This window comes from Talpa europaea (genome assembly GCF_964194135.1).
Source record: "Talpa europaea genome assembly, chromosome: 14".
Lineage (NCBI taxonomy): Eukaryota > Metazoa > Chordata > Mammalia > Eulipotyphla > Talpidae > Talpa > Talpa europaea.
This window is the reverse complement of record NC_140082.1, coordinates 11,012,388-11,027,109: the sequence shown is the minus strand read 5'-3', so window position 1 is coordinate 11,027,109 and position 14,722 is coordinate 11,012,388. Positions and strand designations below refer to the sequence as shown.

Below are 14,722 nucleotides of genomic sequence, written 5' to 3'. Positions count from 1 at the left end.
CATGGAAATTAGGAGCCCAGAAAAGGACTCTGGGTGAGGGGGAGGTCTCCAGAGGAAAGCAACCCTTGCATTAGCTGCAAGGTTAGATGCAATGTGAAATGTGATGTCCCCTTGCGTTTGTTTGCATCCATGTGCAACATTTTCATGATAGGAAAGGTAAGGAAAGAAAAACTCCCAGCATCTTGGCTTAATGCAACCGAGCACGACTTGCCAGTTGCGCCATCCTGTGGAAAAACCTACTCCTACGTTATCCAGGGAATCTGGTCAGTTCACTCCCACCCCCAACACTGTAGTCACACTAAATCTAAGAGTTCAGCTAAAGTAATGAATCCTGGAATCGGAGAAGCCCTGGGGTTGGGGAGGGAACAAGGATGGGCCAAGACTGGGGTCTCAGGTGCAGGTGACTTCCTGGCTGTCTTGGGGAAGCTCGTTGTTGAAACCGCTCTCTCCATATGATGAGTAAGGAGGGACCTGGGGAGCTTCGATGATCAGCAGGCCCTCTGGGGAAAGCGAGGCAAATACTGTCACAGGGTCCACCTCTGCAGGAAGCCTAGAAGAAGTACACAGTGTTACTCATTATTATATTTACTACAGCTGAAGCACCCTTTAATTCATTTGAAAGAAAGAGCACAGTGGCCTCCCCGTGGCCTACGGGTTCAGTCTCAGCTCTATCACCACTGCGGCCTGAGCTCGATCCCCGGCCAGGGAGGTGATGCACATGGCGCAGCAGACCTCTCCTGTCTTGCCCGCTGCTCCCCTCAGAGGTGTATTTCAGTAGAGCCGCCAGTTTTGCTCTCCACTCTGTTTTTGGTGAATCCTCTCACCCCCTGCACCTCCTGCCTACACCCTAATTCTTCTATGCAAAAATGGAAAAAAAAAAAAAGAAAGAACATATTTTTGAAAGGCGCTTAGGGTGTGGGGAATTACAAAGCTGGGTTTGGATCCTGGTTCTGTCCCTTTCTAGCTGTGCTACTTTGGGAAGTTCACTCAACTGCTCTGAGCTGGTTTTCTCATCTAGACATTTGGACAGTATTTGAGGCCTCAGAATTAGACAGTATGGATGTGCTTTGCAAATGGTAAAATCCAATAGTAACTTAGAAGGGCATTTGATCCTCAGTCGAGCTCTCCACCCTAGCAACCACAATTGACCAGCCTCTGGCAGAAATGGCCACCACTGCTGTCCATTTATAGAGTATAAGTAAGGTGTTACGCATGGCAGGTGACACACAGCCATTTGTCATGTGTCTCTGGAGGGTGCATTACTACAAAATGTATTCCTGGTGGAATTCATGGTGAAATAAGCAACTTGGTGGATAAAAGGGTAAGACTACTCACGTGGTCAGGGTTCAGATGGCAAATACTATGTGATGATTAGAATGACCCTTAAATTGGGTTACATCTTGCATATCTGTTAACAGGTCCTAATTGCTTTGTTCCCTAAACACAGTTATACACTTTACCTGCTTGGAGCTTTACAAAGAGCCTAGAATGGCGAACAGCTAGGAGCCTAGAATGGCTACGAGACAGGAGTTTATATGCCCACATTGAAGAGACTTGTAACCATGTCGCTTGGTGGATTCTTACATACCCATTAATCAATTTTCGTTAAGTTTTCATCTTGTAAAAAACATAAGAGACTTGGGGAATCAAATGACAGGCTCAGAGAGTGAAAAAAGCATCAATAATGGAATTTCTGAACACCAATCTGCTTCTAGTTCTGACACTGGTTTTGATTTTTGGATTGTTTTGGATGAACAAGGTTATCTGGGACATGGCTTCTTTAAGGAACTATTGGAAGTGTGAATATGTTAATGACCTCATTGGAATGCCATTATTCATAAAAAGTTATGAGCACTATGTGAAGACTTTCTCTGTGCCAGGTACTTCATTTGAATCATTTTGTTTAATTATTTATAAGAATATTATGACTATTCCCAGCCTACAGATGGAGAAATTGAGTTCAGGGAGGTAACTGCTTGGCCCAAAGTCACAGCTGGCAAATGGCAATTTGCCATTTGCAAATTGGAATGGAATTCCTGGAATTCCTGGAATCCTAGAATCAAAGAATACAGAGTCCCTTGATGCTCTCCTGCTTCCCTTGGCACCAGACTTTTGAGAAAAGGACCATGTGGGGAAGTCAGGACATTCAACCTCATAGATATTTCCAAGGTCGAGGCTGGCCCTGCCTGTTGTAAATGTAGAGTTCTTGATGGAAGAACCTAGAAACGAGTTAAGCCCATTTCTGGTGATAGACAGGACTCTTCTGGGGTGAGGGTACTGGGATGGTTTTCGCTGTGAATAGCAATCTGTAACCACAAAATCTGCATCTTCTCATGAGACTCTTGCTAGTTGGAACCATGGAGATTAATAAGAGGCCTGGTGGGAAGGATGGAAGGGAAAAGAGAGAACTTGGGCAGATGCCAAGTCAATCTTCTACAGCAGAGACAAGGCCAAGAGCTGGGCCTTCCCTCTCTCTGCTGGGGATGGGCTGACTCTGTTTGTACACCAAGCCAATGGGTATCTGGTACAATGTGACTGGGCGGCCTGGTTCCAGAGTGTGGACTTTGTAGGCAGGTAGGTCTGAGTTTGAATTCTGACTTTTCCTGACTTTGTGACCTTGGGTTAGTGATCTTGCTTCTCTGGACCTATTTCCTTAAAGGACAGAGAGGTAATGATAGTACCTATGTAGGGTGGTGTGAGAATCATGTGGGATAATGAAAGCAAAGGGCTCAGCACAATGCCTGGTATACAGTTAGTGCTCAATAATTGTTGGCTTCTGTATTGGGATTGCAGTTGTTGACTCTACAGTTGGGCACCTGCCAGCTGTGGTATGGAGCCACAGAGCATCAAAGCCCAAAAGGATGATGATTGTTGAGGATAAAGGTCTCACATTACAAAGGGGAAACTGAGGCCCAGAGCTAGAAAAAAGATCTGTTCTCACAAGGTGATACCCACCTGGTGAGAATGTTATTTCTCCTCAATTCTCCTTCAATCCTTCTATTTACATCTAAATGAAAGTATCAACTAAGTGGTAATACACCTTTCACATCTTTGGCCTGTGTCCCTGGCAGATTTTCTCTTTTTAACAAAGAAAACTGATTGAAAGCTTACACCCCTGGGCAGGCAACGCTATCCAGTTAGCATTTAACCACATTCTGCTTTCACTGGATTTATTTTATAATTGCCATCTTTGGTGAACATTTTAGTGATGAGAATTTAGCTTTATCAGAAGTGATCCATCATAAAGAAAAAAAAAAAAAAATCTTCAGCCAAAACCAGTATGGGAACATAAGCACAGGAGGCAGAGGCAGTGATGATGGTAGGCAAAGGATGGTAATTTGGTTGCCCCAATCCTAGTGGGAAGGTCCTGGTCTACATTCAAATCCCAGGTCTTCTCATTACTACTCCCTGTGTGACCTGCAGTTGAGTCCCATCAACCCTGGTGACTTCTTTTCTCATCTACGAGGTGGTCTTAACAACACTCACTCTATAGAATGCTTTCAAGAATGAAATAAGCCCATAAGCCTCCTCGGGCACCTGGCACACTGTACTGGCCCACAAGAGGCTGAACACATAAGTGAGAGGAAATGCAACCAAGACAGTGAAGTTTACTTGGGCTCTGGGAATCCCCCATGATAACTTCCTGTGTCTCCTACTTCCTGGCCTCTCAGCAGGACCCCCTGCACAGTCTTTTCCCTGCCCCCCAATCTGTTGGAAAATTCTAAGCACCCTCCCTCTCCTGCTCATCTGGTCCAAACGGGCCTTTCACACGGGCACGGATGGGCTGGGATGTGTTTCCCAGGCGGTGAGGCACACAGACAGCTACAGCATCCCGACTGCCGGCCTGGAAATCTCCTAGGATCCCAGCCTCCCTGTCCTCTCATGGCCATAATGTTTCCTGGGGGACGCAACGCAGGCTCCTGGCATCAGCTCAGGGCCATGCCAGCTTCCAGTCCCTCTCCTTGGCCTCTGGAGTCTGGCCAAAGCCAGGGGGTCCCAGAAGACAGGGCTGCTCTGGAGTGATTCTAGTCTTGCTGAGGTTGTAAAATATTTGTTTCCATGGCCCGAGCACTGAGTTTGTACCTGTGCTAACAGCTTTGCAGGCATCCTCTCATGCCCCACATCAGCCCCTCCAGAGCAGACGCATGAACAGCAAAGGTGAGCAGTTCAGCAAGTGGCTCCAAGTCATCCATGTTTTGTCATGGAGCAGGGGGGGTGGGGGGGGGGTTTGCAGAATTCAAATCACTTAACAACAATAATTCCAAATCACTTAACAGGTCTCATAATTCTAGTTGTAACATTGAACACTGGCCAACCAGAATGTATGGAGGAGGGTCCTGGAGACCCTTTGGTTTTTGGAATGACGGGGGGCCTGGAGGGGCCCAGGACAGGGTGGGATGGCAGGATGGTTAGGGCGGCACTTGGGGTGTAAGGGCATCAACTAGGCTAATTTGCAACAACTAGCCTGGCTCAGCTGCTGGAGAGCAGCCCCGCCTGGGAGCAGCTTGAGGCCTTTTTTTTTTTTTTTAAAGATTTATTTATTTATACAAGAACTGGGGTACAGGCCAGATGCGCGGGAGGGTGAGAGATTCACCAGAGGCAGAGCGGGAAACAGAGCAGGCAGGCTGACACTGCTGAGGGGAGCAGTGGGTGAGATAGGAGAGGTCTGCCGCCCCATGTGGGACCCTTGCCAGCTGGGATCGAACTGGCACTGCAGATTTACAGCGCGGCGCTCAACTGCCTGCGCCACCAGGGAAGGCCCAGCTTGAGGCGTTTCTATCTGGTCAAGGAAACTGGTCAAGCAAGCTATCTTTCCAGAGGCCTGAGAGATGGGGAAATCCACAAAATGGACAGCTCTTAAAACATGGTTAATTCACCCACTTCTTTCTGGCTCAGCTCCACTCACAACTTTGTCCTGCCTGTGACTTCATCCTGAGACCTTATTTGAGTCTCTTAAAAGTCTTATGTCAGCTCCCTCCTCCATTTTTCTCCAGCTTGGCAACCTTAAGCTGGCTGCTGTACCAGGGGGAGGTGGAGATGTGGGGGACAGCAGCAGGTGAGAGGGGAAAGTGGAGAAACAGTTTGCCTATTCCTGAGGCACCAGGCCATAAGGAATAGGCATATGGGGAGGACAGAACCCCAAAGGGTTCCAGCACCCCAAAGCTGGAAGAAACCCCAGAATTCAGCTGACACTATCTCTCCAGACACAGGACATCCGTGTCACTCCAGGGGTGGAGCTGACATCCGTAGCAACAATAACAGTAATAACGAACCGCTACTTCTGAGGACCTACTGTGTGCAGTCCCCTGTGCTGGTAAGCAAGGATGTCAGGACACCTGGTTTAATTTGTAGGGGCTCTCAGGAGGATGCACATTCTCCCACCTTGGAACAATTTGAGTGGGGACATTGGGGGTGCATAGGAGAGGGTCTTTGTTGACGGGGATGGGGATTCTCCCTCAGCCACACCAAGAGGGCACACGAATGCCCCGTATCCAGGAAATTGTGAGTCATTTTGCCTCTGATTCTCAGCTTCATCTGACTGTGACTCCATCTTACGGGCACTGGGAAGATGAGAAGGCACCACATGTACCCCCCTTCCTGGGATCACGCCCATTGTGGGCTTCAAGGGTGGTGCTGAATCCCCTACCCCAGGGCAGAGCCTCACAGGAGAGATGCCCAAGAGGGAAGGACCCCAGATCTTGAGTCCCAGGCACCCCTCTCTTCCTCTACCCCACCCTAAAACACACACCCCAAGTGACTTACTGGATTTTCTTTGTGAAGTTCTTGGAAACGATGCCGCCTTCATGCTGCTTCTCTTCATGTTTGCCTGGAAGGGAGAGGAGTGGGGCCGGTCAGTGTGGAGGTCAGGACTGGGACGGGGTTCCAATCCTGCCCTGCCCCACATAGGATGTGCCTGGCAGTTCTAGTCTAGAGGTCTCTGAACCTGAGGTCTCTCATCTACAGAATAGACCCACCTGAGCCCACCTCCCCGGCTGTTGTGAAGTTGAAATGAAATCCTGGACAGGATAGGAGGCCCTGTCCTGGCTCTCAAACAACAATGCATGAGTCTTAGGAGATCACGGAACGTGGGCCATACCGTGCACTGTACCCTAAATCTTGCATCTGACCTCTCTCCAGCCAGTGGCAGCCTGAGACTCACATCCCACTAGCATGGAAGGAAAGAACTGGGGTCACACACTGAGGCTTAGTTTGCCCCTACCCCCACCCCCAGCTGGCAGAGGCCTTCCCTAGTTCTGAGGATGGGGTTCTTTCTCCTTTGATCACCAATACAGAAACGGAGGCCCAGGGGTAGGGGTAGGTCCATGGTCACCCAGCAGGAGTGTGGCAGCTCTGGACTCTGAAGCAGCTTTCTGAATTTAAGTCAAGTACGGGGGGGCTGATGCCCCTCTCTCTGCTCCGGACCAGCTCTTTGCACCACCTGACCTGTATCTGTTGCTGAAAGAACCATCTGGAACTCAACCTGCTTAAAAAACACCCTGCAAAGAGGCTCTCCCAAGAAATGACGCATTAGTCCCCAAGGGGGAAAAATTCCATCCGTTGCACCCCAGAGGGTACAGCCAAGGGCCTTTTGTTTTCCTTAGGAAGGAGAAAGATGAAATTACAAGAAGGTCAGGTCCCAAACTGGCTTTTATCTTGCAATTTCAACAACAAAGTCTGAACCCCCTAGCTCCGCCCCCCTCTTTTCTTCTTTAATAGACTCTTTACTTCTCTTTAAACAAACAGTATCAGTGCCCAGAGGAGAGCTCCGCTCCTCTCACTGCTCACACCTCATTTGTGGTCACATTTCAGAGCCAAGGACCCTCCTTTACACGGAGAGAACTTGCTGAGGGTGTTTGGAAGCCCAGCTTAAATCACCTTGAGGGATTTTTTTTTGTAGTCCAGATCTTTTTAAACTGGCAACTTACAGAGGATTCCATTATCAATTACTTAAAAGAAATTGTTCGTTATTCCTTTATTGATAATTTTCTGATAATACAAGGCTATATGAGAAAAGATAGAAAATAAAAAATAATGAAAATGCCCATAGTCCATCCCACTGAGGAAACCACTAATGACATTTTGGTACACGTTCCAAGCTTTTCTTTCTATGTCATTTCAAAACGCGTGTGATAGAGAGCAGATTTATCAAATGGGATTGTACTGTACCACTCTGCTTGGCACCTGGATTTATCTCTAGCTCACACATCGTGATTATTGTTCCACATTACAGCAAATATTCTTTGAAGGCACGAATTTCAATGGCCACAGCTGGGATATCACTTTATTTAATCAGTGCCTGACTTTTGTGCACCGAGGTTGCTATTATTGGAAAGACCCTCCCTGCACTGAGCTCTAGCTAGATCTTCATACTGGTCTGGTGACTTCCTCAGGATAAACTCCAAGTACTAGAATTTCTAAGCTTAATCAATAGCACTCAATTGCTCTTAGGAAAGGCTGCACCAATTTATTCGCCCACCAGCTGGGCAGAAAGGGGTACATTTATAGGAACTTGGTTTTAAATGGGAGTGTCTGGCTAACCAGCCCATGCAAGTATGTGGATGTATCGCTGCTCTGGGACTTGATGCTGACATGCCAAGTCCATGACCACCCACGGCTCAGCTGTAACGCAGGCCCACAGCCAGAGGGGCGCTGTCCCCTGCTTGCCCTCCCCAGGTCTGGGCCTCCAGAGGCCTGCTGTCCCTGGGGACAGGCCAGTGCCTCTGACTCAGCCCTTTTACACACACAGAATAATCACACATGGAATTGCTCCCCAAATCATAAACGATAGCGGTAACGGTGATGAGAATAGTAATAGCAAACTCTTGTCTAGTGCTTACTTGGTGTCGGTCAGTGTTTTAGGCACATTACTTGTTTCAGTTCCTCTAGTTTTCATGACAACCTTGCAAAGCAGACGCTTTTGTTATTGCCATTTTGTGATAGGGACGTGGAAGTTGAGAGAGGTGAAGTGTATGGCCAAGGTCACCCAACTCGGAGGTGATGGAGCCCAGACTCAAAAGCAGGTAGGCAGGATCTGGACTAGAACCCTGCTCTGACCTTTCCTGGGTATTTCTATAATTCTCTGAAACTCAGCTTATTTTTCTCTAAATCGGGGGGTGACAGCATCTTCCTGATCATCAGGTTACCATCAGGAACAAATGTGAATGAGTCACAGAATTGTTTTGTAAGTTGTAAAAATACCGTGTAAGGGTTAATGCTGGTGGTTTATTTTGATGTTCGAGAAAAGGACGGCTACCCAGAAGCCAGACCTCCTTGTCCACGGTCCGAAAATAGGACATTGCGGTTAGGGTGGGCCGATCCCCAGTGGGGGCAGCTCCAAGAGTCCATAAAGGGGGGGCCTGGTTGAAGAGGGTGCTGCCAGGAGACTCATTTTGGAAGTTAATCTGCATATCATTCGAATTCCTGTTTATTGTGGCAGCTTAAGGATTATGAGTTATTTTTAATTTCTTACGTTGCTTTCCTATTTACATTTTCTACCATGGAAATATTTTATTTTTGTAAACAGAAAAAGTAATTATAAAGGGTTTTGTGTTTTTTTTTTCCAAAAAAAAAAAAAAAAAAAGATGATCTGGAGGCCAAGGGAAGCCAGGGGCTCTCACAGCCACCATTTTCTCTGTAGGCCTCAGGGAAAGAGAATAGACGCCAAGAAGCATCCACCTCAGGGAGAACCATGGGCCTGACTCAAGGAAGAAGCCCTGTTTCCAGGGGAGGCAGAGGCTGTGAGGTTAAGAAGAAGGGGTGGGAATAAAGGCCCCGGACTTTCCAGTTCCTTCCTTGGTCAGGCCTGGCCCGGTGGCCTATGAAGGGAACATTTCTTGGCTGGTGGCTGCAGGGGTGGGGTGGGGAGTATAAGGCAGGTTGGAAATCATCTAGTCCAGAATTTTCCAATCGTTTCCCTGGAACTGGACACTCCTATGTGGTCAGACAGGGGCGCCTCTTAGATTCATAAGCTCCATTAGCAAAGCCCAGGAGAGTTCTGCCTTGAGGATCCCTGTTCACGAGATGCCTAGTATCTAGTTAATAGTTTGATAGGAGGACTTCACCTCCTCCTTCCAGCTTTAATGCTGTGAGGCCTAAGAGGTGGTTGGATTTGTCAGGCCGTACACTCAGAAGCACGTCCAGCCATCCTGACTCGGAACCAACTTAGCAGGGCTGGCTTTGCGCTTCAGACACTGCAGTGGATCTCAAGTGGGTTATTTTCTCTGCGCCTCAGTTTCCTCATCTGTCAAATGGGCATAACATCCTACTGGTATTTCCCTGGAGGAAACTGGAGCCAGCATATATGGCATCCAGCACCAAGCCCAGCACCAAGTGCTTGGGGCAGAAAAGGCTTGTCATTATGTAATGGTGGAGCTGAGCACTGACTTCCCTACAGAGTTGCTGTTTAGTACATGGAGCCCCTGATGCTGGTCTGATGTTTCCGAGCTCCTTTCATAAGAGTCTACATGTGCTCAGGGGGTTTGGATCCTGGCGAACTGAGTTTGCTAAGTGCTTAGCTGTGAGGCATTTTACCACCTCAAAAGGTTTTGTCTTATTTAAAGACCCATATATCCCTTTCACAGCTCTGGAAACTGAGGCTCCAGGACTCACTCAAAGCCTCTGGGTGAGTTGGGTACTTAGGTGGGGACTCAGTCTGGAGCTGCCAGACCTTGCTGGTTAAGAAGTGTTTAGAATGGATGGAGAGAAAGCCCTCCAGGCTGGACAGAGGTTCCTGGAGGGGGCACAGGGCCTGAGAGGACCTCTGGCTTGCGTGGAAGACGGGACAAAAACCCGAGGAGAGGTAATAATTGTCACCCCGTTAATAGAGCTCCAGTCACTGCAAATACATGTTGTCTGCATAGAGTTCATCTTTCCAAGAGCCTAGAGGGATAGATGTGATTATGACCCCATTCTGCAGATGAAGAAACTAAGGCTGGGAGGAGTAAAATGACTTTCTTTTCTATATCCATCCAGAGAGCAAATAGCAGAGCTGGTATTTGAACCCAGGTCTCAAAGAGCATTGACCATGTCCAATTTATTGGGGCCTCACGCGGTGTCTGGCATTTTATAACACATCAACAACAGCAAAGCTAACCCCTCATGTTCCCGGCACCATGTTCGCACATCCCCTCACTTAACAGAGCAATCCTAATGCAGGAGAGTTGCTGGAACCCCAATTTCCAGAAAATAAGACCAAGCACCGAGTCTGGTCATTTGCATGTTGTGCTGGCTAGACAGTTCCAGAGTTCCTGCGTATTCCCCAGACAGCCCACAGAGCCCTGGCTGATCCCCTCCCTCCCCGCGTGGCCCCAGTGTGTCTCCTGGCCCACCACACCCTCCAGATCCTCTGATGTTTATAATTTGGTGGTGCTTTGAAGCTCCCCTTGCTCCATGCCTTGCCAGGGCTTGTCCCTGCCCAGCCTGTGTTTGCAAAGGCTTTTATTGATTTTCTGGCCTGCAGCCTGCCCGGAACCTGCTCTTTATAATGGAGCGTTAATTGGGAGGGAAGCCAGAGAAAGCTTTTCCTCTGCAGTGCAGCTTACCTTACCGAGGGCTGAGCCTCTGAGTCCCCTCTTCCTTTTTCCCAGACCCTATAAATTCTCTCTCCTGGGCTGGGATGTGGGGCCCAGAGGCTGGGACCTGGCGGGACCTGGCATCCAGGGACAGGCCCCGACTCTCTCTGTGCTGACTCATGGTGTGACCTGGGAAGCGTCACTCCTCTTGGCCTCAGTTTCCTTGACTGAAAAATGGGGCCAGAAATTTCTGCTTCTCAGGGGCAGGAGTCAGGATTATTTGGGAGAAGGGAAACAAGAGTTTTAGCCCAGTCCTTGGCCCCTGGTAGGTGGCCACCACATTTGCTTCTGCCCTCCCCGTTCCCAGACAGGCCTGCCTGGTTTCTGAATCACTGGGGACCTTGGACAAGTTCCTTTATCCTCTCTGTGCCTCAGTTTCCTGAGGATCCCTCCAACCAGGACCCACCTCCTTGGGTTATGTTAACCTAAGTGAGATGCTACAAATAAAAGGCTCAACCTGGCGCTTAGCAAATAGTAGGTGCTCATCGAGGTTACAGCTCAGTCTCATGAGAAGGACCCCTGGTGAGCCAGGCAAGTCTGGATCCACAGAATCAGTGTAGACATGCTGTGCGCACCTTGTTAGATTGTTCTCTCTCCTTCTGCCAACCTGTCTGAGACTGTTTTGATCAAAGCCTGTATGGAATTAGCTTAGGACATCCTTTTCCCCCTAACACAAGAAGAACCCAGAGAGGAAGGGGAATTTCCCCTGCACCCCTCCAGACCTCACTCTCCTCACTGGGATAAGGGGAGGCATTTTACTCCACCCCCTGCTGGTTACTAACACTGTCATGGCCCAGCAGAAAACTTGCCCTTCTAGATTGTTCTGTGATGCCGGAGGACTACAAAACCCATTTCTTCTTGGTCTTTTGATTTCTACTCTACCAGTTCAGCTTATTCTTTACACTAAATTCTCTTCATCAAGATATCCAATGCACTATTTTTCTGTCTGTTCTGATGGATCCAACACCCAAAGCTTCCAGTTGCTGGGTCAGGTTAAGATTTCCCCTGCAGCCCCCGGGGAGAGGAGAGCAAAGACAACTTTTGTGGGCTGCATTCCTGAGCCCTGAAGTCACCTGTGTCATCCTGTCACTCTTCCCCTCTAAGGAAATGCTCTTCTGCCTATTCTCAGGGACTGAGCCCCTGCCTGGGTTCTCTGCTCCCCTCACCCCCACTCACCAGACACCTCCACATATCCGTCCTTGGTCTTCACCATCAGCTCCTCTGGTTTGAAGCTGTGCACGTTGACACACACTTTCCAGGGCTCCCCGGGGAAAGGCGGGGGGCTCCTGCCTTCGGCAGGTACCCCAAACCTGGCTGAGGCGGTCGGCCCCCGGGGCACCATGCCTGACCTCAGGGTTCCCGGCCAGGCGGAGGAGAGTCGAGGCAGGGCCCAGTCAGGCCACGAGGCAGTCAAGTCATCAGGGAAGGGGTCCATGCCAAAGCCATCGTCCAGCAGGCGGGAGGAGAGGGGCGAGTCTCGGAAGGGGTCTCTGCGCAGACGGCTGGGGTAGTGGCAAGGGAAGGGCATCTGACCGTCAGCCATGGTGGCTGCTGAGCTGGAAGGGCTCAGAGAGAAGGGCCCACTTGCCCAAGGTCACACAGCAAGGTGAGGTGGATAGGCTGGCCTTCACAGCGTCTTCAGCCCCAGGAAATGTGAACCATCCACCGCCAAGGACAGAGGCACACAGCAGGCTGGGGTCCCAGCCTCCAAAGACACTCGAGGCCCCGAAGGCGACCCGGCTGGTCCAGCAGAATCCCCGAGGGCCTCTCTGCACTGCCTCACCAGAGATCAGCCGGCCTCCGTCCTCCCAAGCACCCAGGCTCTCAGCCAGAGCCTGCTGTGGTTTAGAGAGGAGCCAGGAGCTTAATAAACCCTGGGACGCAGGCCTAGAAACTTCTCCTGGCTTCTCCTGGGCTGGAGCCTTCTATTTATTGCTGCTAGGGGCGGGAGGCGGGTTTTGCAAGCGCCTCCTGTCACAAGAGTATTCGGAGGTGATGAACCAGCCCCTGAGAATCCGCTTGGAGAACAACTGGGCTCCCAGGGGCCTGGGAGGGGCCTTTGCATGCCAGTTCAGCTAGCCTCTCTGGACTCTCCTCCCCCAGCTCGGCCAGGCTCCGCCCTTTCCCTCCTGTTCCTTCCCTCCCCTCCCAGGGCCCTCTGTGAGCTGGGCACTAGGACCCAACTATTAATAACCCTCCCCCTGGCTGAGGGCTCAAGTCACACTCCGTAAATACCATCCGGGAGCCAGCCGCACCCCACCCCACCCCCGTGGGGACCTGCAGAAGGGCTGGCGGAAAGGGACCCAAGGCCCTGGGTTGCCATCCTCATTTAGGACCTTAGGGCCAGGCTGGGCTGCATTATTCAAATGTTCACAGCTTGCCCACCTCCCCCCCCCACCAGCCGGCTGAGAGCCTTAATGTATTCCCAGACACCTCTGAGCTGTCAGTTTTCTCACCTGTGAAATGGACAGTAGAGGAGCCTCCTTATGATGTCTCAGGAGGGAGCCACAGAGAACCCGCCTGAAGCATCTAGCAGGCCGGGACCTTTATATTTTCAGTGGCATGTTCTCAGTTACTAAAAGCTCTTAAAGCTTGCTGAAGTCCTGTTCTACGTGCTTCATAAAATTGCTCCGTCATCAGCAAGTTCCTGTGATATAAGAGCACAACGATTTTACAGATTTATCCCCATTTTACAGAGGAGGAAACTGCCTGGGACAGGTGAAGCAATGACAGCCTCTGTTATAATGATATTGCTAAGGATGACAATTATCAAAGGGTGCTGTGCCAGGGCCGGGTGTCCGGTCTGAATTTTGAAGTTCAGAAAGGACCTGTTTCTAGACTTGCCTCTCCCCACTTTCCAGCCCCCAGGCAACTTGGAGAAAGAATTTCTAAATCACCTTTGAGCTAAAGCCTCTGGAGCTTCGGTTCCAATCTTTGATCGATTCCCAACAGGTGGGCAATTGGGGGAGGGCATTCTCTGTGGCTTCAGGGTCTGAGTCGGCCCTCTCTGCGGGGTGGGGAGGGTTGGGGGGGTTAAGGAATTCAGTGAGTCATTGGTTTGATGTGAAGCATTGCCTGCATGAGGCAGTTTGCTAAAAATACTGATATGGAGAACAGTAACAACAACTGACACCCACATTTCCTGGCTCCTGTGTACCTGCCAGGGAGGTGAGCACATGGCAGACATTGTCACATTAATCCCCACAGCAGCACCGGGTGTGCTCGCCACCCCCACTTTGCAGGTGAGGAAACAGATACTGGGAGCCTCTGCGGCCCCTGTACCCAAACATGGGAAGGCAGAACCTGGGTGCAGGCCCATGTTGTTCTGAATCTTAGATCCATGCAGAGCTGACCTAGAGACCCCACCACTTTCCAGAGGAGGAGATCCCCCACCCGTGGCCCACATTCTGAGTGACTGGGCCTCCACTTGACTCAGAGTGAGCTCATCAGGCTAGAAGCTTCAGGCTGACGTCACGCTGGACACAGAAGCCTCAACTCTCTGTAATTATAGCTGGGGTGAGGTTGGCCAGGGTTGGAACCACTACGGGGAGAAAGCTGGTCCCAAGCTGGGGTGGCAGGGGTGAGGTTTCTGAGTAGGTACGATGGACTGGGGGTGGCTTGGTCCCCAGTAAGCTTGTGTGAGGATTTGAGTAGGTGTTTATGTGCAGATGGAGCTGTTTATTTATGGGCGAGGCTGCTGAATGGTTTGTTCTGGAAGATCCTTTTCCTTCCTCCCAGGCCTCCCGTCAGCCTAAAACAAGGCTCAGCTGCGCACAGGGTCCAGAAAAGAAGGGATAGTGGGGAGCATAACCTCAGTGACCTGAAGGTGCTCAGAAGAGATCACCTCAAGAGCTGGACTCCCTAGGATGCCCCACTATGCCATGTAGTTAATTCAAGTTGAGATCAACTGGGGCCCTGGAGGCTAAGGAGCAGCTCTTGCTTTCTCCCTAAAAGAGGAAGTAATAGCAGCCCCCCTTTACTGCCTAGAAGAATGAAGACTGTGAGCATTATCCTGGTGCAGGATTATCCTGCAAAAAAGTCCTATCTGAGAAACCTATCTTGACTTTCAAAGTGTGGTGCAGCCATCACTCCTTATCCTATGATGCCCCCCCTTTTCTCTTCGGTGTGCCTGGGCCCTACCCCATTCCTCT

General features: G+C 50.0%; 1 protein-coding gene across 1 annotated transcript; it reads right to left on the bottom strand.

Moving 5' to 3' along the window:
- Positions 1 to 390: 390 nt before the first annotated feature.
- HSPB8 (heat shock protein family B (small) member 8) lies at positions 391 to 12,114 on the bottom strand (the record flags this gene model as incomplete). The annotated part of the gene is made up of 3 exons (XM_084253607.1): positions 391 to 550; positions 5,764 to 5,827; positions 11,748 to 12,114. The coding sequence occupies 3 exons, from the start codon at positions 12,112 to 12,114 to the stop codon at positions 391 to 393; spliced, it is 591 nt and encodes a 196-aa protein (XP_084109733.1).
- Positions 12,115 to 14,722: the final 2,608 nt, after the last annotated feature.